This window comes from Phodopus roborovskii, unplaced genomic scaffold (assembly GCF_943737965.1).
Source record: "Phodopus roborovskii unplaced genomic scaffold, PHOROB, whole genome shotgun sequence".
Classification (NCBI taxonomy): domain Eukaryota; kingdom Metazoa; phylum Chordata; class Mammalia; order Rodentia; family Cricetidae; genus Phodopus; species Phodopus roborovskii.
The window spans coordinates 5,100,620-5,124,345 of NW_026125052.1; the positions used below are offsets into that span (position 1 = coordinate 5,100,620).

A 23,726-nucleotide genomic window follows, 5' to 3' on the forward strand; every position below is an offset into this window, starting at 1 on the left:
GGCAGACTTTAGTTCCCAGCACCAACATCCAGTGCCTCACAACTATCTACAACTCCAGCCTCTAGAGACCCAATGCCCTCTTCTGGCCTCTGAGGGTACTACACACACATGTGTACATAACTCCACATACATAAACATAATCAAAAATAAAACAAATTGTTTAAAAAAAGAATACAAAATGGGGTACTTCAAGTCAATTTCAAATGGTTATAATTTTCAGACAGCTATTGAGAAATAAAAATGGGCAGTGTCTCCCTTATGGTAGTGTTAGGAAATTATCTTTTAAAATGTTCTTAAGCGCCCACCCACGATTTAGCTCCAAGATAAAAACATTAGCTGTGCAAGCCTGGTGTCCCAGGTTCAATCCCCAGAACCCTCAGTGGAAGGGCAGAGCTGACTCCAGAAAGTCATCCTCTGACCTTCACATGTGCACCCAGGCTCTGGTGACCACACTCACGCACCATCTGTACATAATGACAATTATTCTTACACTCACAATCCAATCGTCCAACAGAAACAAAAATATTAAGTAAAACCCAATACAGGTCACTTAAGAAAACCAAATTTTTAAAAAGTTATTATTTTTTACATTCCAATTCCAGTTCCCCCTCCTTCCCCTCCTCCTAATCACCCTCCTTCCCCCATCCCACCTCCCATCTGCTCTTCAGGGAAGGCAAGGCCTCCTCTGGGATGTCAACTGAACTGGGACCCTGAATACAGGTGACAATGGTGTGGCTTAGGCAGTGTATGAGGCCACTGGCAGTGGGACAGAGATCTAACTCATGCATAAATTGACTCTGCAGCCCATTCTCTATGGAGACATACCTTGCTCAGCCTAGACACAGAGTGGGGGTAGGGGAATGGCGTGTCTTGGTCCTGCCTCAAAGAAAACCACATTTTAGTTTGGGTGAAAATCAGAGATGTGACCAGGAAATACTAACCAACCATTGTTCACACACCGGTAACCTGTAACCCTTCTCTCCCTCCTCCCTCCAGCACTGTATATCTACTTCAAAAAGATGCAGCTGTCTCGACCTACAGGCGCCACAGGGCCCTACGGAGACAGGGTTACTGAGTGCAATGTGTGAGGTGTATACTGCTCAGCGTCCTCCAACAGAGAAAGGTGCGTGCAGCACAGACTTCGGCTGGTGACAAGAGACTTGAAAAGCAGGGACTCTGCTGTCTTTTGTATAAGGAGAGGAAATGAAATAGAGGCAGAGCCACTTATCCGTGCAAAATAAAATGCAAGAAAAACTGGACTCGGCGGCCTCTGTCTCAGAGGAAAGGACGCAGGGAGGAGGAATGCCACTTTCCTTAAACTTCTAAATGGGTGTTCGTGTCCCGTGTATCAAATAAGATGAAATTAGCAAGACTGGGGGAAAGGGGCAACCCTATAATTGAAAGCAAGTCACAGTCACAGTGAAAGGTGGGCGTGGTGTAGGAGTCAGTCCAGGCTGGCAACGGCAGTATCTGACTACACTCTTGCTGACTCCTGAGACAGATGGGATGGGAGCAAAGAAGCTGTGGACATTTTTCCACAGGGGAGTCTTGCAGTGGTGTGGGTAGGCCTTTACAGTTCTAACCTAGAGGTGTGGCAGGACTGTGCAAACTACTCAACTCTTGAAGCCAAGTGCAGGTTTCACAGAACTGGCATGAAGTGAATGCACAGTTTCTGAGCCATGTATGCATTTCATGCATGTGTATATCCATGTGTGTATATGTATGTGTACCTTAACCCTAACATTTCTCAGATCTCACCACGGAAATAGCCTAGAAGCAAAGATACTCCAGTAACTTGTGTCTTGAACTCTGACTCCACTCCCCACTGAAAGGAACCAGCTCCCTAGAGATATGACTAACTCCAAGTCTAAGGCAGGGCAGACACAAGATGAGCTTGGCACCTTTAGTCATGACAAGAAGGAAAGAGTGCTTTTCAACTGTTTAGAAGAACCTCAAGGAAGAGTCTCCCATCCCACTGGACCAATTTGGGGCAGTCTGTGAAGGCAGGTTAAAGGAAGCCCATGAAGGTAAGTAACCACCGAGATCTTCTGCCCCTAGAAGCACAGGGTCTGCAATGCAGGATGCTCAGACCACAACCCAAGAGAGAGCTGGGGCAAAGCCCCTCCTCTTCCTTATATGGGGTCAGGTCGTACACCAAAGCCACATCCTAAGGCCATCACCTCAAGTTTACTGGCAGAACAAGATGCCACAACGAGTCTGAGCACCAAAGTTATTAAGTACAGCAAAGACACAAGCTAGTGAGACACCAGAATCCCATGAGCTCATTTCTACAGTAAGTAGATGTTAAATTAGATGGAAGGAAGGGCTCTTGCTTATAGCAGACTACAATGGCCAGGTGGTAAATAGAGGGAGTGAAAAAGTTGGAAAACCATTCCAGAATTACCGTAGTAAGACAAGATCAGGCAAGAATCATTGGCGAATGCTATGTCTGGTGGAAATTTTGATGAGAACATGAGCACTGGTTATTAGCTCCGCCCACCCCCGCGGAGGGGGGGCAGGGGGGATAAACACCATGCAATAACCACACACTAGAGAAATCAAACGCCTTTGGCCAGGTAATCAAAGAAAGGCAGATGGACACCAGAAGCCAAGTGCATCCAGGAAGAGTGTGGGAAGGACATGAAAAGAAACACATCATATTCTGGCCAGGATCACAGAACTTGGTTCCAACCATGAGGCTGTTAAACAAGAGTGTCTTCTTCCCTTGTTCTGCACCTTATTTTGTGAGAGAGTCTCTTTCTCTCAAAGAACCTGGAGCACACCATCTTAGCCAGCCTATCTGGCAAGCAAGCTACTAGGATTCACCTGTCTCTGTCACCCCCTTTCCCAGTCACTGGAGTTACAGGCATGCAGACAAGCTCGGCTTCAAGTGAATCCTGGAGATCTGAACACAGGTCCTCAGGTACTTTACCTACCAAACCATCTCCCCAGCCTAGAAACAGTATATTCTTTTTAGTGACAATGTTTAGTGACAGCAAAGCGAAGGTGTGGAAATATTCCAGATAAGTTGACAAAGAAGGTACAGAAACAAGTGTACACCCGATCCTCTATTCTCTCCTGGAGGAGAAAAGACGTAGGTTGACCGACAGAATCAGAATACACATGGCCAATTTACACTTGAAATGAATGCAGCAATGTAAACGCTTTTAGCTGTTTGGTTTTTGAGACAAGGTCTCATATATTCTAAGCGAACCTCAAACTCACAAAGCCTCTGCTCATCCCGTCTTCTACCTTCCAAATGCTGGGATCCCGAGTGTATACTATCATGCTTGGTTTATGTACTGCTGGGTTTCAAACCCAATGCTAGTATCCTAGCAACTGAACCACATCCCCAACCCTCAAAGTCAAATTCCTGAAGTCTGTACCTGTCCTGGAGTTAGGTGAGAAACTATCCTTATCCTTCAGTCAATAGTGACTGGCAGCTATCTGGGTAAACTTTAGACTTATTCCCAAAGCTGGCCTCGTACTTTCTGGGTGATGTCCGAAGTAGAAAGGAACAAACAGTAAGATGGCATTTGGTGGACAAAGCTAAGGGCTGAACCTGAGGCCTAGGATTTTGTGCATCTCAGGTCAGTTCCCTCTTCTGAGCTTGGCTCTGTGTCCTTGTCTGGGAAGTGGGTCAGATAGCGCCGACCCTTCCCGACCTCACAGGTTTTGCAGAAAGATAAAGTAACAAACAAATACAGCATTACTGATTTCTAGCATGGCTTTCTGAGGGCAGCCATAATGTGCCACAGTTTTCTAACCTGGTATCAGATTTTACAAGATGATATTGAATGACCACAAATTCAGGTGACCTCAAAAAAAAAAAAAAAAAAGTTCGTCAACTGGTATTATTCAACAAATATTTGATTAAATACAAATCCCAGAGCAATCAATATATTCTAGGATCATTTCAAAATGTGTACCTAGAGTTGGAGAGACAACTCAGGAGGCAAAGTGCTTGCCTTTCAAGCACAAGGAACTAAGTGTGAACCCCAGAACCCAGGTTAAAATAACCCAGTGTGGGAATGTTGAATCTAGACGTGCTACAGCAGATGGGGACAGGCAAATCTGTGAAACCCGCTGGCCAGACAGACTGGCTGACATGGTAAGTTCCAAACCAGAAAGAGACCCCACCATTCAGACAACAGACAGACAGAGGAAGCTGCCCTCAACATGCATATCTACACAAACGGGAGTTATAGCAACAGATGCTGGAAGGTATTTAGAGAGCTGGGAACACAGGTCATTTTCCTTTTAGTGTTTCTAATTTATTTTCAAATTCATAAAGATGGTTTTGTGGTGAATGAAACATTCCCCCAAAGTGTTCAAAATTCTGCTTAATTTTCATAAAACTTTACCCCACTAGCAGACAACTGTGAAATTCAGAAGGAGGAGGAGGAGAAGAAGCACATAGCACTTAGAGAAGAGATTTCTGTGCATCTGAACAATGAGCAACACAGGGGCACCTGCTGCCAAGCCTGATGACCTGAGTTCAATCCCTGGGACCCACATGTTGGAAAAATAATAGGACCAACTCTTTGATATCCAATAGTGAGTCATGGCAGGTACACACTTGCACACAAACTTATACATACACGTAAATAGGAGTGTTTTTTTTGTTGTTGTTGTTTTTTTTTTTAAAGATTTTTCCTGGTTCAGATTTAGTCTTTTTTTCTTTCTGACCAAAGTGGGGGAAGGAATAATCTTAATACCCCTGGTAAAATACCCCAAATTAATGATTACTCATCCTTTCACTAGGCTACAGCCACCAAGTTTCTACTAAGCTTTGCCCGCCACAGCACTTGGTGACAACTGCCGAGATGCTTCTCAATATAGCAAACTGAAGATGTGGAGAATGCTCAAAGCTCAGGGTGGTCCCCTGGGTACATTCAACCAAGAAATCAACAGAGTTTCAGCAAAGCTTCTCATTGCCCATCCTCCCGTAGGGACAGAATGTCCAATGTCCCAAAGAGGTGTTCTGCCAACAGTCCTCAGATCCACATCAAATACAACATTCAAACCAATTACCCCTGACAGCGTCCCAAGGAAAGCAGGCTCTCCCACACCCCCATGATGAGGGCCATCCTACTCAACCCCTAATGAGGGCGACAACAGCAGCGGGTGCCACACAGGCTACTTCAAAACTTCTTTTTTCTCTTAGAAAACACATCTTCTTTTGTTCTGGTTAAACACCAATTACTCTGCTCTCTCTAACATGCAAATCAGCTGAAAATAGGGCAATATGCAGCTCGCTCTGGTTCTACTGCAAGTCTGAATGAAGAAAAGAAAGGGGACAAGGAGGGAGAGGGAGAGTGTGGAAGAAAGGGGAGAGAGGAGAGGAGAAAGCTGAGCTGCGGAGGCAAATCCCTGGGGGTCTTCAATTCCAAGCGCTTTGTGTTCAGATAAAGCTTTTCTCAAAGAGTTGTTTTGTATTATCTGTGCCGCTGCCCACAAGCGGCGATTTTGCCATTACCCAAAAATAAATAAATAAAAAGCAAGAAAGGGGGGAGAAGAAAGCACATTAAAGTGTACAATATAAGCAAGAAAAGCGAAACTACCCAACAAAGCTCCCACCTGCTAAAAAACACTCTCCCAAAAAGTCATGCCACTGGGATGACGCATCAGACTGGGGACCAGAAAGAGGGGGAAGGCTCACCATGGCAGTCAGGCAAGACAACAGCAGCCTCCCCATACCCACGACCTCCTGACCATAAACAATGCACAGTTCCCCAGCAGGCAGCTGGGTGCCTGCCAGGCACTCCCAGTTTCCTTCCCAGGGGTTTGGTTTGGGCTCACTTTGATTGAGTGTCACTCACTCCATCTACATACAGGTCTCTCAGCTCCCGAGGAAATGAGAGATGGCCCCATTTCTCAGGTGTCTTCTGTGACTGCCACCATCACCGTTGGGGTGGGGTGGGGCTGGGAAAGATATAGTTGCAAACCCTAGAGCCCCAGCTCTGTCTGCCTGTCTGGGCTTACTATAGTTCTGATGAGATCCCCATGAGATGCTGGGACCACCCTGAGACTCCAGTAACCCCTTCCTAGCTTTGGCCTCTGGTTTCTGTGTCCTTCCAGACTCAGTCCTGGTTAACCCCTTTCCCTCAGCCAACACAGCCGTGTTTCTTGTGGGGAACCCACATAGTCCAGCCCCACTATCACCTGAGTGTCTCTGCAATGTACTCACACCTGAGCATATGGAGAAAGCATGGCTGTTAAAGGCAGAATACGAAGGCCCGGTGCAGACATGACCCTGTGTCCTTATGAAGCTCCCTCCAGAGACACAGGCCAGGGCTTCAAGAAACACAGCCAAGATGGGCCAGAGGCTTCCCTCCCAGTGACTTCTCCAGATGCACTGTCAAAGTGTGGCCTGTCTGTCTGTTCATGCTGGGTTGACACTGGCCCAGAATCAGGAGGGGTACCCGACCTCTGCTCTGACTGGCCTGTCTACAGGATAGCTCGGCAGCATGTCCCTCGTCCAGGAAGCAGTTTCCTGCCACCCACTCTTTCTTCAGAACTGTGGGGCAGGCTGAGACGACCTCCCCAATGAAGCAGTCACTCACAATGAGGGGGATCCCCACAGTTCCCCTCTCTGGGCTTGCCTTTCTCCATAGAGGCTGCCAAGCAGGGCATGAATGTCTCTCTGTTTCTCTAACCCACTCCCTGTCCCTGGGAAACAAAATAAAGAAACTCACATTTGCTCCATCTATTACACTTCAACTCATTTGGGCTTGGAGGGGGGAGCCCTATCCTGTGAACACTGTCCCTCTGTTTGGTGGCAGAGACTAGACTGGAGGTGAGCCTGGAGAGTAATGGCCAGTCGCAGCATAGCAATGAACACCACAGTGTAGTAGCTGGCAGAGGCGGAGCCTGAGGCCAGCACACATCTGAGTTGCTTTAAGTCTAGTAAAGTGAGGTAAGATTGATGCCTTTCTCCAGGGCTGCTGCAGGAATGCCTGAGACATCATGAAGTTAAGATGAACCAACCTGTGCCAACAGCCCAGATAATGTTACATATTATCACTCAAGGTCAACGAGGTGGAAAGGCTGGAGTCCATATTTGAACTTAGCTGGCTTCCAATGCCCTCACACCTGGTTTTAGAACCTAAAGGGACTGACTTAATTTCCAATCCCTGCAGCATCCCTGATGGATGCCCTCACCAGGCCTTGCTTGGGTCAACAGACACTGCTGGAAACAAACAAACAAACAAACAAACAAACAAAAAAACCTCTCAAGACTTTAGCCTAAGCAAACACTGAGCATAGATCTGGAAAAGCATGAGGGCCTTGGGGTCTACAGAGGTGATAGAGAGCCAGGTAGGCAGAAGTAGGCTCCCCAGTTGCTCAATCACATGAAGCCAGGGGCTCGCAGACGTACATGAGTGCCCTCAAGCATAGATGCACCGTAGTACTCATCTAGAGGTCAGAGGGCAATCTGTGAGAGAGTTCTCTCTTTCCACCATGAAGGTCCCAGAACTGAACCCAAGTTGTTAGACCTGGCAGTAAACACTTTTATGCACTGAGCCATGTCTCCAGTTCCTAGCTGGCTTTTAAGACAGTCCTGAATCAAGCAGTCCATGACACAATGCCCTCAATATGCCAACCCTCCAGAGCAGCCGTTCTCAACCTGTGGGTCTTGATCCCCCAGCCTGTTCACAGGGGTCACCTAAGACCATTGGAAAACACAGATATTATATAACGACTTGTAACAGTAGGAAAGTTATGAAGTAAGCATCAAAAATAATTTTATGGCTGGGGTCCCCACAGTATGGGGAACTCTGTTTAAGTGTGGCAGCGCTAGGAAGGTTGGAAACCAATGCTCTACAGAAGCCTAAGATCCAACCCACTGCTCAGAGAACCTAGGCTGATACCTGTGGTTTGCCATGCGCCTGTCCCAGGAGTCCTGTGTGATGGACAATTTGAAGGAATGCCTCTATAGCCTGTGCTGATTTGTCTCTTTGATACATCAAGTACAGATATTTGCATCATTGAATAGACATGCTTCTCTTCTGACAGGGACAAAGGAGGTCTGAGTCTCTAGCCCTCCCATGTCCTCTCTTCTCTAAGCCCTCAGACTTGAGCCTGGCACCCCTGACAAATTACCACAGGTCAGAAAAGTATGTCAGAAGCCACTGAATTGAAGAGCAGATAATGGGACCACCACCACCCCAGCAAAGGAGACAAAGATAGAGGAGAGCTGAGTCTGTCCTCAGTAGCTCCTGGAGGTGATGGCAGGAAGAGGGAAGGCAGTCATCCCACAAACTGCTGGGCCCCATTATCTGCTTTGCATTAGGACTCGATTCTGCACCCAGATACCCAAGCTGTGGATGAAAAGCTCACACAGCACACAGTACTGTAGGGCAGCCTACAGAGAAGTCAATGGAGCGAGGCAATGGATTCACGCCAGCCAGCCAGACCCCCAAGGCAGGGCCAGACTATGAGTAGTTATGCAGCCTTCAGAGTCTCTAAGCAACTAGGGTATAACAAGTCTGCACAGGACCAGCCAGGCTAGTCGCCCTTTTATTTATGCCATCCCAGACACCTGGACAGATATATGGGCAAAGAACGTCCATGTGCCTCCTAATTCACAGCCAATGGGCCCCAGAGATACATCTTTCCAGTAGCCCCGCCCACAGGATCCTGTTTACTGAGAGAAAGCACCTCTGGGACTGCCTGCTGTGTTCCCCTCTGCCTGGTGTCCACCCTCACAAGCAGCAGGCTGCCCTTATAAACAAGTTCCCCATTCTTCAACTGGTAGGCAAGTCATCCCTTCTTGTCTAGGGAGGCAAAATGTGACCAGAGGACAATGCTGGCAAGGAGGAAGTCTTCCTGATACCTGGGTCCCTAGCTTCAAACCTTCAACAATCACTATTTGAGGTTTGGATTTGGCTGTTCATTTTTCCTGTCTTCATTCACTGACCCAACACTCACTTCTTGAGTACCAAAGGAGAAAGGCTGTTGTGGGTGCCGAGACTATGCCAGCCGAGTGAAGCGACTAAGAAGTGGTTTACATGTGGTGGCGTGTGAGTGAACTTCACACAGGCAGATTCAACCATTTCAACTGCAGCAGGGTGGGGAGTCATGTCCCAATTGCCCCTCATCCCACTAACTCAGGACAGCACCTCTCTTGTTTCCCCTTAGAGACAGACAGCTTCAAGACACACAACTACTCTTCAGAAAGAATTTTTCCATATGACCACAGGCCTGGTTAGCATGTAGCCTTAGTGCCCCCTCCTTACCCTAATGCTCATCCTCCACCCCCCACCCCAGTCCTATTCACCATTACAACTGAGGCCACCTCTACCACACCCAGCTCCCAGCCTTCCAAAGGAACAGCCTTCTCTACACTCAGCTCTCCTGACTTAAACACCTCCTCCTCCAAAAGGTCTTCCAAGGGCGACGGTGTCCAGAGCACACACGCTAGAGCTACGATTCCAGAGGAGTAACTCGGACGTCTGTGGGGAACACCAACAGGGAAGTACCAGAGCCTGGGTCTTCAATCAATTCCGCTTGCAGCTTGTTGGGCATTGTACTGGTATTCATTATCTCATTAACCCTCATAACTGCAAAGCCATGGCCCCACACCACAGAAACTGAGGCTCCAAACTTAAATCATGCATCCAAGTGGCAAAACTAGAAGTCAAATCCCGGCCTGTGGCAGTAAAGCTGCTTCCCTCTCTTCTCCGTGCTGTCCTGTGTGGTTTGGAATTAAATCATAGCATGTTCTGCCCTTGGCAGGGAGGTGCATATAAAATATATCTATATTTCACACTGAGATGATGAGATGTTATACAGCGATTAAAAGCCATGTTGTTGACAACCACCTAGTGACACGTGGAAATTATTATAAAGTACCAGTAAATGAAAAAGTTGGAGACACACACATACAGACCACAGTGTGAGTACAACTCTGGGTTTTTCTTTTCCAATTCTGTTTTTAAATGTATGTATGAATATACAAAAATGCTAATATACTAAAAACATATTTTTTTAGCATTTAAAAATGTTTTGAATCATCTATAAGGAGTAGGCACTCCTTTTCTAATTTAGAAAAGCATATTAATAATCTTCTACTTCTGAAAAGAAAGAGCCACTGTTCTGGCTTGGCCACAGACCAACCCACGCCATGAAGTGGGGGCCCCCAACCCGAGTAGGTGCCTGGCCAAGGACTCCAGGCCACAGTGCCAACAGCAGCCGCTTGTTGCCAAGGTGGTAAACACAACAGCGACAGCCGCCAGGGATCCTCGCTGTCCCTGAGCCCCACGGCTAGGCAAGCAACACACAACCCATGCCTTCCCTAAGGAGCGGCCCTGCCTCAGGGAAGCTCAGCCATGAGGGATGGGGCTGAAAGAAGAAATGGAGCCCCAAGGATAGGGAGTAGGTGTTATAGACAAAATACGTCTCAAAGGCAAGATGATGCTTCAGCCTGTGACTATACAGTACCACTCCTATCCCATCAGACAGCTGGTGGGAAACATAGTGACCCAAAAGAGGTTCCTGGGTCAACTCCAAGATCACAGTGTTAGAAAAACACAAGCAACACTGTGGACCTCTACCAGAGACGGGGTCACTGACTTCCAGTAATTTAGTTAGCCAACCTTCCTGAGCCTGGGTTTCCTCACAGCAAAATTTGCAACACCAAGCCTAAAAACCAGTTTTAAGAGCTGGAAGAATGAGGTGGCTGTTAGGTTCTGGAGAAGCTGGCTTAGATACTGTGAGGCTCTTCAGAGAGGCCCCCACAGCATGGTGAATGGGCCCAGAGGCAGATTCTCCAATATGGCCAAGCCCTCAGGTAACTGAAGTACAGAACTTCAACTTGACCTCGACCTCATGAGTACCCTGGAACCAGAACCATCCAGCTAAGAGGCCCATTCCACACCCTTGAATGAGATAAGACATGCCTGCTAGTTTGAGTTTGCAATCTCCAGCCTTTTGTTACACAGCAACAGGAAACTATTACAGACTCTGATTCTTGGTACTAAGGAGCTAGATAATATACAGTTCTTATAGTGTTTCCTCTGTTTTCTGTATATTAAAACTACCAGAAGGTCAAAGTTTCAGCTGTGATAGCTTTTCTTAGAAAAAAAAAGGCCACTGTATTAAATATGTACATTAACTAAATGCATCCAGATATTTTACAAATATAAAACAGAAACAATGATAGCTAATGATGTCTTGTGTGTCTGAAAAAAAAACTGGAAAAGCGTGGTCTTAAGTACTTCATCCTGAGGGAATGATAAAACATGAGATGGATGTATTTACTCTGATATGAATGACACACTGTACACATTCATTAAACATCTTTTAAACATTAAAACATAAATTTAAAGGTTTTTAAGTGGCTTTTCTCTCTCTCTCTCTTTTTTTTTTTTATCAATTTGTTATCTGTTTTTTGAGGTGGGTTTCACATATCCTTCTGCCTCTTCCTCCTGGATGCAGAAGCCACTACACCCAGATATATACATACATACATACATACATACATACATACATACATACATACATATCTGGACAAGAACTCTGCCTCGGAGCCTCACCATGCAGCTGAGGGCTCAGGGGAAGACAATCAAAGCCCCACCCTCAGTGGGCTCCAGAGGCCCTGGGGTCTTCCCGCAGGGCCAGGGAGTATAAAGGGGAGCAGCGGTGGGTCACTTCTTGGACAAGGTCAGACAGGTGCAGGCCTAGGCTTCTAAGCAGCGCCACCATCACCCCACCCATCCTCCCACCCCACCCCTACCCCAACTCTAGAACAAAATCACCAAGTCATGTGTGAAATGATTCATTTCAGGGGGAAATCCAGTAATTCACAGACTGATTTCTCAAGGAAACATGGGTAAAAGGTAACATATAGACCCATAAGCAAGGGCAATATGCCCAGAGAAATACCACACAGTGCTCGTGTGTCCCACACAGTACTCATGTGTCCTTACGCCAGGCAAAAGATCAGTCATGAAAATCAATCTATGCAACTCTCACAGTAGCCTGCTAGCAGACAAGGGCTGGGCCGGCCTTAATCACCAAGAATAGTGGGTAATCATAAAAAAAAAAAAAAATTGGCATTAAGTCTTCCTACTATAATTGCACCTAAATCCTGAGTTCAATGTCTCCTAATAGCGTTTGTTAGCTCTCTTCTTTTCCCAATCCCTGTGTTGCACTCAGTCCACAGGGGAAAAAGCATTTCAAAGAGGTCTCAGGAGTGTCGTCCTCTACTGGTCCCTGGGTCTCCACATGTCCATCTTGGGGCCAGAGAAACTGGGCGGTCTACCTTTCTTTACCCAAACTACCTAAATAACAAGAAGTCCTTCATTTCAGCCAGTCCTCCACTTTGTCAGCCTTCTGCCATTGTCAAAGAGGAGGGAAGAAATGGGACTCGAACCCTGCAATCACAAAATACTATTGACTTTTTAATGCTGCTCTGTGAAAACAGGCCCAACAAGCCTCCATGGCTTAAAAATCTCCTCCCTCCCACAGGGCACAGGATAAAACCCAGCTTCCTGGAGGTGACAAGGGAGGTGAATGTATCCCTGAAGTACTGTACTGTAGGGAAACTAAGGCATGGAGAAACAAAGCGGCCCTCCAACGTAATAGTCCAAGATGAAGTCATCGCTGCCAAGCCACGGGGATCACTGGGGCTAGTTGGCCCATGGTGCCTGGAGAAATAATGCATGCCATCTTTTCCTTGGTCTCCTGGGAAAGTGTGCCAACCCTACAGGGGAAGTTGTCTTCTCACTAGAAAATATTTAAAGGTGTAAGTGGCGCCCTGGCTAACTGCACTTGGAAAGGCAGGGAGTAAGAAGTCACAGTGGGAGGGAAGCGTTCAAAGGCCAATGTGTGCCATCTGCAGAGATGTGGACCAATTGCTGCTAACAGGTACAGTGACCGGGACACTCCCGAGAGCTAACACAATCCTCACAGCAAACCTTGAGGCAGGAGACAATCCCACTCTACAGATGTGGGCTGAGTGACAGGGAGGTCAGGCTACTATCCAGGTCACACAGACAATAAAAGCGCAGAGCCAGGGTTCTGGTCTTGGCAGTCTGGCTCGTGGATCTGTTGTTCTCTTTAATGATATGCTAGTAAGTGTCTGTCTGTCCCGTCTACTTCAGAAAATGTTTGCCATTCTAAAGCTCTCTTCTTGGACTCTCCCCTATTTTTACTAGGTAATTCTTTGTAAAGGATTCTTAACTCTCTTCTTTCCCAATGGCTTCAGAATGACCAACAAGGAAACCTAAAACAGTCAAACTGAAGAGTCTTACCATAGGGAGGGGGTGTAATAAATCTGAAAACGTGGTCATAGAAGCACTGTGTCTCTTCCTGACAGTGAACCCCAAGTCTCCTGGCCACCAAAGTAAAAAGGGCAACATGACCAAATTCCAAAGCGTATTTTCCACAAGGAGAAAAGCTCACCAGATTCCCAAAGAGGAGGAAATGTCACACATTACTAATTTACTAGGGAAGATAAGACGTGATACATTTCTCAGAATGTCTTTAAAACATCATGTCTGTAACATTAAAGGCAATTTAAGATGCTGCTACTCCATAAGCGCCAAGGTAGGACCACCACCCCAGAGGCTCTACTTTCACAGTACAAAGTTACAAAACAGAGAACTGTAACTAACCTGTCCCCCTAGTGCCTCATAGGCCTTCACTGCACCAAGATGGCCCTAGAGGAGCCTGGGACACTCACACAGTCATTACCAAGTAAGGTCATGTGACACAGTTTTAGGACACACTGGCTCTCCATGCACCTGCGGCACTGTCCCTCCCAGTTATGGAAATCACGCAGATACGGCAGAACTCCTACACATCCGTTTCAATGCTCAGCCCCAACAGAGTCCACAGACAACTATCCTACTCAGCTCATACGGTCCTCTTTCTTGACAACTCAACTCTCCTCCATTTACTCAGCTTTTTAGAAACTTCTGGAAACCCAAGTCACCTGACCCCAGCGTGATGCCTCAAAGCAGGTCTGCCTGCAGCCGAGGGCTCATCAGTAAAAATACCTGGAAACATTGCCAGGAAGACCGAATAGTATGTCCAGGACTAGTTCAGTAAGTTTCACTATTCATTTTAAACTGTTCTAGAACACAACAGAACAACAAAACCAAAAAGCCCATCCCTCGTCTGACCCGAAATAAGAATTGACAGTCACAGGTACCAGAGACTGGAGCTCTAGGGTCCCACCTGGCCTATGATCCTTCTAGCACCCTGTGATGATCATTGCAAAAACCAGACTGGTACTCATGGCTCTGGACACTATCTGGTCCCTTGAACATTAGCAAGGACCTGTGGGTGGAGAACCAAGAGATCCGGGGCCTAGAACATCAGTCATCTGCCTTCCCTTCACTCACGTGTGTGCTAGTTAGCGATCAATGGGAGCCTTTGCAGGAGAGACTGGGAGGGCCCCAGGGAGCTGAAAAGACTGGTCACAGTTTACAGCCAGTAAACCTGGCGTGGCAGCACAACCTGAATGCTGAGGGCACAGTCCCTCAAGTGGCCCTCTAGGCACAGTGGCCCTCTCGACGAGACGCCATTTGTCCTGCTTGCTGACTGAAAGGACTTGGAAACCCTACCACCCGCCCTCCCGTGTCATTATTCAACAACAAACAGGGGCTATATTTAGAACAGTTTCCATGAAGGCGCCACGGGCAAAGGCCACTCAACCTCAGAGACACAGAAAGGTGAAATGAGGTTATCCACCCTGTTCACAGTCATCTATTCAACACAGCTTCTCATTTTATAAATGGACCTTAAAATTCACAGGAGGGAAGACAGTTTTCCCAGGAGCCTCTGTGTCCATTCTGCAAAATTACGTAAGGCAGAAAATGAGGGTTGTGATTTGATTATGCTTTCAACAGCCTGGTGCCAAGGAGACCAGTTCCCCGTGCCCATCAACCGCTGGCAGGGAACAAAAACACAGAGGGGCAGAGCAGGCTAGACAAACTGTTCTGCTCTAACCCATGTAAGTACATCCTAAGCAAGCCTCTTTATACCCTCAGTGGCCCAGGTTCACCCCCATCCCAAGGTAAATCCTCCGGTGGGTTTCTGGCCCACCCAGTTGGGTAGGAAAGTACACAGCTCTGAGTTTGGGCTGACCAAGTAGTTTGTCCTTAATGGATGTTTATAGTTGCCTTCCACACAAGGGGTACTGTCGGAAAGAATCAAGTCATTTACTGTTGGACATTCAGGGTTCAAGGACAGCACATGCCCTTGGGAATGCAAAGTATTTACCATTTACCTTTAAAAAAACATCATTCACTTGTCCTTTCCCAGCAAGCCAACAGAAATAGGGCTTTTCCAAAATGCAGTTGGAGGTGCTGAAACCCTGTAACAGTCCTCTCTTTCTGTAGAATGTAGAGCTGTTTTTGCAGAGGGAAATTCAAGAAAAAGGAGTTCTTGAGAGGAATGTAAGCTGTTTCCCAGTGTCCTGCAAATACCCCAGGTGAGGCCTTCCCTCAGCCCACAAGAACACTACCCACCCTGTCACACAGATTCCAACTCAGGTATGATTACCATCTTAAGTGTCTGTGTCCTCCTTGATGGGCTTTACAGAGACAACACAGGGCTAACTGTGTCTATTTCACCATTAAGAATGGAGGCTGCATTTACAGTCTTGTCACAAAAACCAAGCCACTTGAGACACCCCTGAGGTCATTTGTCTGGGTGCTATGCTGGGGAGACGAGGACACCTGTGTAAAGAATATATCATCTTTCTGTGCTCAGAACAAGACACTTGTCCTTTACTGAAAGTGTGTAGCCAGGTCCCCACACAGGACCAGGCTCTTTCCCTCTCCAGCTGTGACCTGCCTTTCACAGGCACAGGTCAAATGTCCCCTCTCGGTTTTAGGACTTGAGAAGCACAGCAAGCATTTACCAACTAAGTCATTTTCCCCAAACCCTACATTTTTAAAAAATGTAATCATGGACATAATCACATACACACACACAATTTCCCTTTTTAAACCAAGCCTAAACTGAGACCCCATTACAGAAAGCTGGGTTTTGTAACTAGTCCCCAGTGTCACTGCAGCCAGCTGGTCCATGGCTGCAGAACACATCAGAAGGATACAACCTCATTCAGCTAATCCTCTGGGGTTGGGCAGCTGGGTGGCTCAGTTTGCCTGGATAAACAGTGTGACAATGGATATCCTTCAATAAGCCCTTTATTATTTAAAAAGAACTCCGTTTGCTTACTGCCTGGGATGACATTCTTCTAGGTGGGTCTGCTGGGTCAAGGTTTCTGACTTTGCTTTTTGGAGAGGGATGAAGGATGAGAGGAGCCGCTGATGCACTTTGCTGGTTAGCACAACTAAATTTCCGTTGATTCGCTGATGCAAAGCAGATGTGTGCTGAACAGACAGCACACTCCGGTGTCAGGCCCCCCCAGCTAGCAGAAAGTCAGCCAGCACACTAACCAACCAAGGGGGGCACTTCCACAGTGATGGGCTGAAAGTAAGCCCTGCCCTCACTCTGGATGCCATGGAGCCAGAGAAAAGGCACCATGGAGGACTATGGGGTCTGAGTTCCCTCAACAGACACAGGCTTTGTCACTTCATCGCTATGGAACTCACTCCAGAGTTGTCCTGTTATAGATATTGGACAAGATGACTATGAGAAAGGACGTTTCTCTCTGAGTGCTGGGTTCTGCTGAAACTCTGTAAAACACTGAATGGAGATGTTGTCTTTATTAGCCCCCACAGCCAATCACTCTATCATCTTAACCAGGGTGCTCTCTGACAAAACATTCCAACTCTTGACCACAGGCATGCCTAGATTCCCATAGAGAGGCAGGGCAGAGGCCTTCCCGGGGGGCTTCAAGGTCTGCCTCCATCTGTGTTTCCCACTGTGTGCAACACCTCCCCAGACAGTCTGGCTGGCAGTTAACACTCGGGCTTCCTGAATTCAAATTACATTCCTAGCCCCTAGCAATGAGGCTAAGATAGTTCCTGAAGCAGCAGGTGCCTGGACCCTCCCATCATCAGTCCCTGAGGGACCAATGAGTGTCTTCCTGCAGGACCATCACACAGAGTGACAAATGAAAGTGGGTAAGGCATTAAGAATAGAGCCTGGTATTCAGTGCGTGCCTAATAACATTAATAAGCATTGGCTACAATTATCCATTCATCCTACAAACTCTTAAGGATATTTGTTCTTGCATTACCTGTTGCTAATGAAGATGCTAAGGAAACACAAATCGGTGCTTACGTGGTGGTTCACAGCCCTTACCGCAGTGGGAAGAGGCCAAGCTGAACAGGCAGTCGAGGATCCTTTGCCCAAGGTTTGGAGGTTTCCTTCCAACAAGCAACAGGTGTGTGCATCATAAACACAACGCAGCACCCACCTCCCTGCCCTGCCTGTTTCTGATCAAGGACACTGGGATGTTTTTCAGTAAAATCCATGTGCCATCATCATACTCAGCAAGATGAAGCTCTGTGGTCTGAAGACAAGCAGGTCAGATTTCGTAGCCCAGCAGGTCATAGAAATAGACATCGGAACGCAAGCACGGCTCTATAGACCTGTAGCCACACAGAGACGCAGGGGCAGGGACCATAAAAGAAAGGGGTGGACAAATAAATAGGGGTCACAGGAAAAGCAATTTCAGTTAACAGCTGAAGGAGAGGCAAAAGTGGTAGGTGACTCTCTCTGGCGGAGGCAGCAGTTGATACGATGGGAATGGGGAGAATGTTCTGGACCAGCCTCATCCATGATGGACAGCCCAAGAGAGCATGTAGGAGCATCGGAAGAGGCAGACAAACAAGGCTAGGGCCAGAGTCTAAATGACAGAGGCCACTCAAAAGAAACTCCCCTTGCTACTGTAACTCAGCTAGTATTTTAAGAAGAATATAATTATACTGCTTTTTGATAAAAGCCCTTTGGGCAGTCTATGGGCACATGGGCAGGAAGAGAGGAAGGAAATATCCAGACAGCAGGCCCATCACTGGTCAGGTCAAAAATGAAGACAACACCAACTCAGGCAGCAAAGGGGTACAAAAGGGGGACTGACCGTGCCTCAGTGTTGAAGTGGTACAGGGACACCCTCATCCAAGTGACCAGATGCAGGAACAGCCACTGGGCCACTTTCTACACTCCTTTATCTGGCAGGTGTGGGGATCAAACCCAGGACCTTACACATGCTATACAAGTCCTCTTCCACTAAGCTACATCCCCAGCTCCTTGGAGGCAGGGTTTCCCTAACTTTTCCAAGCTACCTTTGAGCTTGTGAACCTTTTACCTCAACTTCTAGAACAGTTGGGATTTCAGGCACAAGTCACCATGGCCAGCCAAGCACCACCATACCCCTGCATGCCGACATCGGAACTGCTATTCATGGGTTGTGATGTTCCAGAATATTCTCTACAGGTTCCTCTTCCCTATCTTGGCATTTGTTAATGCCTCTACCATACGTAGCCACCTACCCCGAGGTATCATATGACAAAGTGACTACTGGGCCCACCCAAGCAGAAGTTCCTGCTTTCTTACCTACCAACCACCCCTTTCTCTCCTCCATGTCACAGACGGGTTGACAAAATGCACCAGTTAAAATGCACTCAGCCCAGATCTGTCCCAGCTCCATGACTCAATGAAGCAAATGGGACACATCTAGCAATGGATCAGAAAAGAGGAGATAGCACCAGCCACATGCCCTTCTGAGCCACAGAACCAAGAGAGGTGACAAGGAAAAGACTCATAAGCATAGACAATGACACAGCTTCCCTGCCAAGGACACCCTGGACACGCAGAGTATGACCAGTGGGACCAATAAATGACTCAAAACCCAGTGACCACCTCTGCTCCCAGCCCTCAGACTCCTGCAACTCACTATGTAGACCAGCCTGGCCTACAACTCACAGTTACCTGACCCTGTCTTCCAAGTGCTGGGACTAAGAATGTCCCTCACAGGAACAAATGAAGGGAATGAGCCAATGACAAATTCACAAGATAATTCCAACCCTTTCCAAAAACTGGGAGCCCCTTCCCACTGGCCCCTCTGCTACAAACAGCCTCACCATGGCCCATGCTGAGGCCTTTCTGGAGACTACACTACATGGTTTCTCTGCTTCTCCTAGAACCTCTTGCTCTGAGGAAAAGCCCTACCTAATGCAGCCCCAGGACTGGCTTGAGCCACTGTCCCTCCACACAGCTGGCTCATGTCAACAGAGATGTCACTGTCCCTTAGGAAGCCAGAAAAGCACAGGTTCCCCTCATATAGGAGAATCATGACAGCTCTGACAAGCCAAGCCTTAGTGATCACCAGCCACCAAGCATTCAGATAAACCCAGCACGTCCCTGGATACTCGACAGTGCTGTCCCACCCATGCCATTTCTCAGACATGGTTCGCAGAAACCCAGAAAAATTAAACTTTCTGATCAAATTCTTCAGACCTCTTCAAAAACAAAAGTCTGTTTCAGGTTTACTTCAATTTGCTGCAAGATTCAGGACCCCGAACCTCCACAGAATCTGTGTCTAGTGGGAGAAGAAACAGACCTGCTAATGGCCCCACCTGGGTCAGGGAGGATATATCGCTGAGGCTCAGCTGCTCCTCTGACTTTCCCTAATGGGCATTTGCAAACTTTCACAACCACTACGGGCTTAGTACCCTGCCCCCTAAGCATTGTGCACACCAGCCACAGGCCCCTTGCATCGTCCATACACACCCTTCCCAGCAGCTGGGTTGTCCTAAAGCAGCTGATTTTCCCCCAAGCGACCAATACAACTCACACTCTGAAAAGGGCCTTTGCTCTCAGCCAGGCACTCTCTGGTCTTTACCATGAAGCCCTCCAAGAGTCACCTAACCCACAGACTAAACTGCTGCACTGGGGGGGGGGTTGGGAGTGAAGAATGTAGAGACCCCAAAGGGGCTGGCTGAGTGCTCCAAAAAGTTGCCTGATGCCAACAAGGACCTTTGGAGGAGCAGGAAGATGGCCTGCAGTCCTATGACTAGAGCCTCAGTCTAGCAGCCCTGGAGCCACCAGCTCAGTGAGGGAAGGGGACTTGTGGCCTGTTATTTATGTTTGATTAAAGGTTGGTTTATGTTTCCTTGGGGAGTTTTTATTTCTACGCTGTTATTTCACCCCTAAAATTTACAGTGCCTGAATTCTTCCGCCCTGCTTGAATCAACTCAGCCCCTCCTCTCTCTGCTCTGAGAATGGCCAGAAATAGTTTCCATTGTCATTGACTTAAATTTCCACTTTGATGATGGGAACAAATATTTTTCTTAGCCTTTCCTGAAACAGGAATAAATTTTTCCATACAGGTTCTTCTAACTGAATTCTGAAGTTCAAATCTTAAGCAAAAATGCAGCCAACCTTCAAAAAAGCAAGAAGGGGTCATCTGCCTCCTTTCTGAAGGGATTGCTACTACTAAACCCCTGCTTCATGGCCACAATGCTGGTCCCATTCACTCATAGGTCTTCAGCAAGCACCCAGAATTCTTCCTCCATGCTGATGGGAGTCAAGAAGAGCTCCTGCCTGCCCTCAGGAAGCTGGTGTTCTGAAGGCAGAGTAAAGCTGTCCTCACCAACAGAGGATGCCTTTGGAGGCTGAAAAATGAGAGCATCTTCCTATACAACCCTTCCCCTTCTGCCTATATTTCCCTCCTCAGCTGTCTCTCCCTCTCTTCAGCACAACAGGAAGGCTCATCAGGTGAACAAGCGGCCAGGAGAGCTGGTGTAGGAGAGGAGACAGCTCGCCTCCTTCCTCTGCAGGGAACTCTTCAGCCAGGGGAAAGGTCGGCATGAGCTCTGGTATAACAGACTGCCCTGTCTCCAGAGAGGCTGGGGTGTTTCCAGAGCTAATATTTACAAGGCACACTGGGATTCCCAGCAGGAAAATAGGGTAAGAAGGAGGGAAACACAGAGGGATGACTAGGTGCTCCAAAAAGTTGACTGGTGCCAGCAAGGGCCTTGAGGCTAGGGCAGGGGCTTCACGCCACCCTTCTCAACTCGGATCTAATGTTCTGGGCCACCTTGCCAATGGAAGCTAATGGCAGTTCCCAAAGTGCTCCTCGTCACCACCCCTACTTCCTGTATTTGTAGCTGTGACTGGGAAGCCTGGGTGGGAGGAACAACCGCCACCCAGTGGCCTTGAAAGCCAGGCCATATGCAGAGGGCAGAGAAGCATTCAGAGTGTCCACAGGAGCTGCTATAGCCCACTACACCTTGACACCCAGGCCCCAAAATCCATGGACCCTGATAACATCCCAGGGTTAAGGGAAGCAAGCAATGGGATGTTCTTACAGCCTCCTCACTTTGGTTCAGACACAGATGCTGAGCCCGAGGCAGGAAAGAATAAGGAGGGACAAAAGGACCAGATAAGGTGACTTAGATATCCATTTCCATCTCCAGAGAACAGCTAGTGACAGCCGAAGACATCCATGTGCCAGGATTCTCTTCCTCCCTACAGGCGGGGCCCATGCCTTGACTGCAAAGACAGAAAGATCTGTTTAAAGGTTTCCCCCTCTCTGTATCTGAACATGGGGACTAGAGGTGCCCCTCAGCCAGCCTGCCTATTCCAATGAGACAAAGGAAGAGCAGGCACACAGGATGCAAAATTCAGGGAGAATCGTTCTTTGCCTTTGGGCACCACTTAGCTCTTTGATGAGTCTCTAAAGGTAGGAACCTCTGACCCTCCCCAACTGTCTTAAAATATTGCCTCCCAGCGCTGTGCAAACTGGCAGAGAACATCTGACAGTGCCTCCCCTCAGGGCTTCTCCCTGGAGGATTCCCTGAACAGCCCTGCATGCCTAGCCATTCTCTCTAGCCTTCTGCAAATTGGCTTGCACCTGAAAGAGGCCAGGTGTCACCTCTGCTCTGATTCAAGTCCCCATGTGAATGTCTAAATAAAAATCCCTCCTTTGCCAACAGAGGCAAAAAAAAAAAAAAAAAAAAAAAAAAAAGAAAGAAAGAAAAGAAAAGAAACAGCTAGCCCAACCCAGCAACAGAGCCAACCACCATCTCCATCCAAGATGCCTTTCCAACCCTCTCAGAAAGACACTCCAAGCAAGTATTGAACAAGAAGGCAGACTGTAAGTGTTCACAATTGCCCTCAAGCTTCAGAGAGTAATTGTGTTGCTTTCGATCGGAACACAGTTCAGCAGCAAGTGTCCAGAAAACTCGTAGGCAGCAGCTCGGTGACCACTCAAAGCAAGAAGCCATTGTTGTTCCAAAGATGCTGAGAGTGAGATGAGGCAGGGAAAGGGGCCTGGCAAGGAGCAGGACTCCTAGCATCAACTCACTTGATGCTGACACCAAGGAATAATCCAGAGGTCCCCAAGCTGCAGCCTGCCCCATTCATCCATCTTCAAAAAGAAACTTTGGGAAGAGCCAAACATGGAGTCTGGGATGAGCTCTGTAGCTGCCAGTCGTGTGGCTAAGAAGGTGAGCTGAGCCTGCTTTCCCATCAGACACCAAAGTTGAAAAAAGAAAAACTACCCAACAGGCTTTGATTTTGTTCAGGATTACACTGAACAAATGTATTGAGAGCAATCTGCACGTTATCGCACCATCAGGTAGAAAGCAAGCTCTCCATCAACAATCTCTACCCCATTTGATTGAATCTAAGGTCTGCAAGTCTCACCACTGTGATCCAATGCCACCTGTAAGTCACTGCAAGCATGAAAGAATACGCATCTTGAATTTATCGAGTTTAGCATTTCCAGTGGGAACTGGGGCATTCATGTTACTGTCCCAACAATGCCACCAAACTCCTTGTATGATCGAGCGTGAAGAGGTCAGTCTGCTGCTTACCGTCTCGGCTTCCCCGTATTGAAGTGAAGAGACAGGCATGAGAACACCCAGCCCTGGAAAATGCTAAAAAACGGTCTCTGGTCACCAGTGATGACAGCACAGGCTTTAGGCCTTCCCCGCTATTTCTGAACCCCTCCTTTATCACCATCTAAACTGTCTCAGCCCACTCAGGGACAGAAGGCCTTGATCAGTATCATCAGCTGGGGTTTTCTCTTTCTACAAGCTCAGAGGGTGACTAAACCATGGCTACAACTCTTTGCTGAGAGGACAGTGCCCTTTTGAGGCTCACACACCCCAAGATGAAGGGCCATGTCAGACCTGCAGCCTCGGTAGCACCAAGCAGAGAGAGACATCTCTCTAGCCAACCTCCCAATTCATTCATGCAACCTGCATTAGGATATGGACACCTAACCAGTCTGTCCCGCATCCCAAGGAGCCCAGATGCTCCCACAGTGCACCATCTTCTCTAGACCTAAAAGGCAAAACAGCGAGCCGCATGCAGACTCCATCTACCCAAGGGTCTGGGCTCAGCGGTGGACTGTGAGGGTTCATGTCTGTCTTCTATCTCTCCCCCAGCACCTTTTCAGATCTGTGTTTCAGACAGGACGTTCCCACATCCTCCCTTCAAGCTCTTAGAAACAACAGACTCCCAACCTCAGTATAAGCCACCATGCCTCCAACCATGTCCTCATAACAGAAAACATCAGTGGGGTAACCTTACAAGTGGGACAAGAGCTGACACACAAAAGATGGCAACAGGGAGACCCAAACAAAGCCATGGGAGAGTACGGAATAGGTGGAAAGACCCGGTAAAGGAGGTCCGTAGGTGATGGCCAGCCTGCAGCAATGGAAACCCTCACTATGCCTCCATCTCACCTCAACCCTCACTGCAGACATGCTTCTGCTGCCTACCCTTCCTTATCCTGCCTCAGGGCATCTTTCCTGAGGCACAAAGCTGAAAGCCAGGGTCTCCCTACC

General features: G+C 47.7%; 1 protein-coding gene across 18 annotated transcripts in view; it reads right to left on the reverse strand.

Moving 5' to 3' along the window:
* Msi2 (musashi RNA binding protein 2) overlaps positions 1-23,726 on the reverse strand; it is a 353,285-nt gene that overhangs the window by 280,673 nt on the left and 48,886 nt on the right. For 13 of the 18 annotated variants that reach the window (XR_007835060.1, XR_007835112.1, XM_051194255.1 and 10 more), the window contains one exon: positions 22,749-22,811. The exons of the other annotated variants lie outside the window; for them this stretch is intronic. Coding sequence is in view for 11 of the 13 variants with exons in the window: in XM_051194255.1 (XP_051050212.1) it covers positions 22,749-22,811 (63 nt within the window). In the remaining 2 variants the exon portion in view is untranslated. The remainder of the gene's footprint in view (positions 1-22,748; positions 22,812-23,726) is intronic. 18 annotated transcript variants of the gene reach the window in all.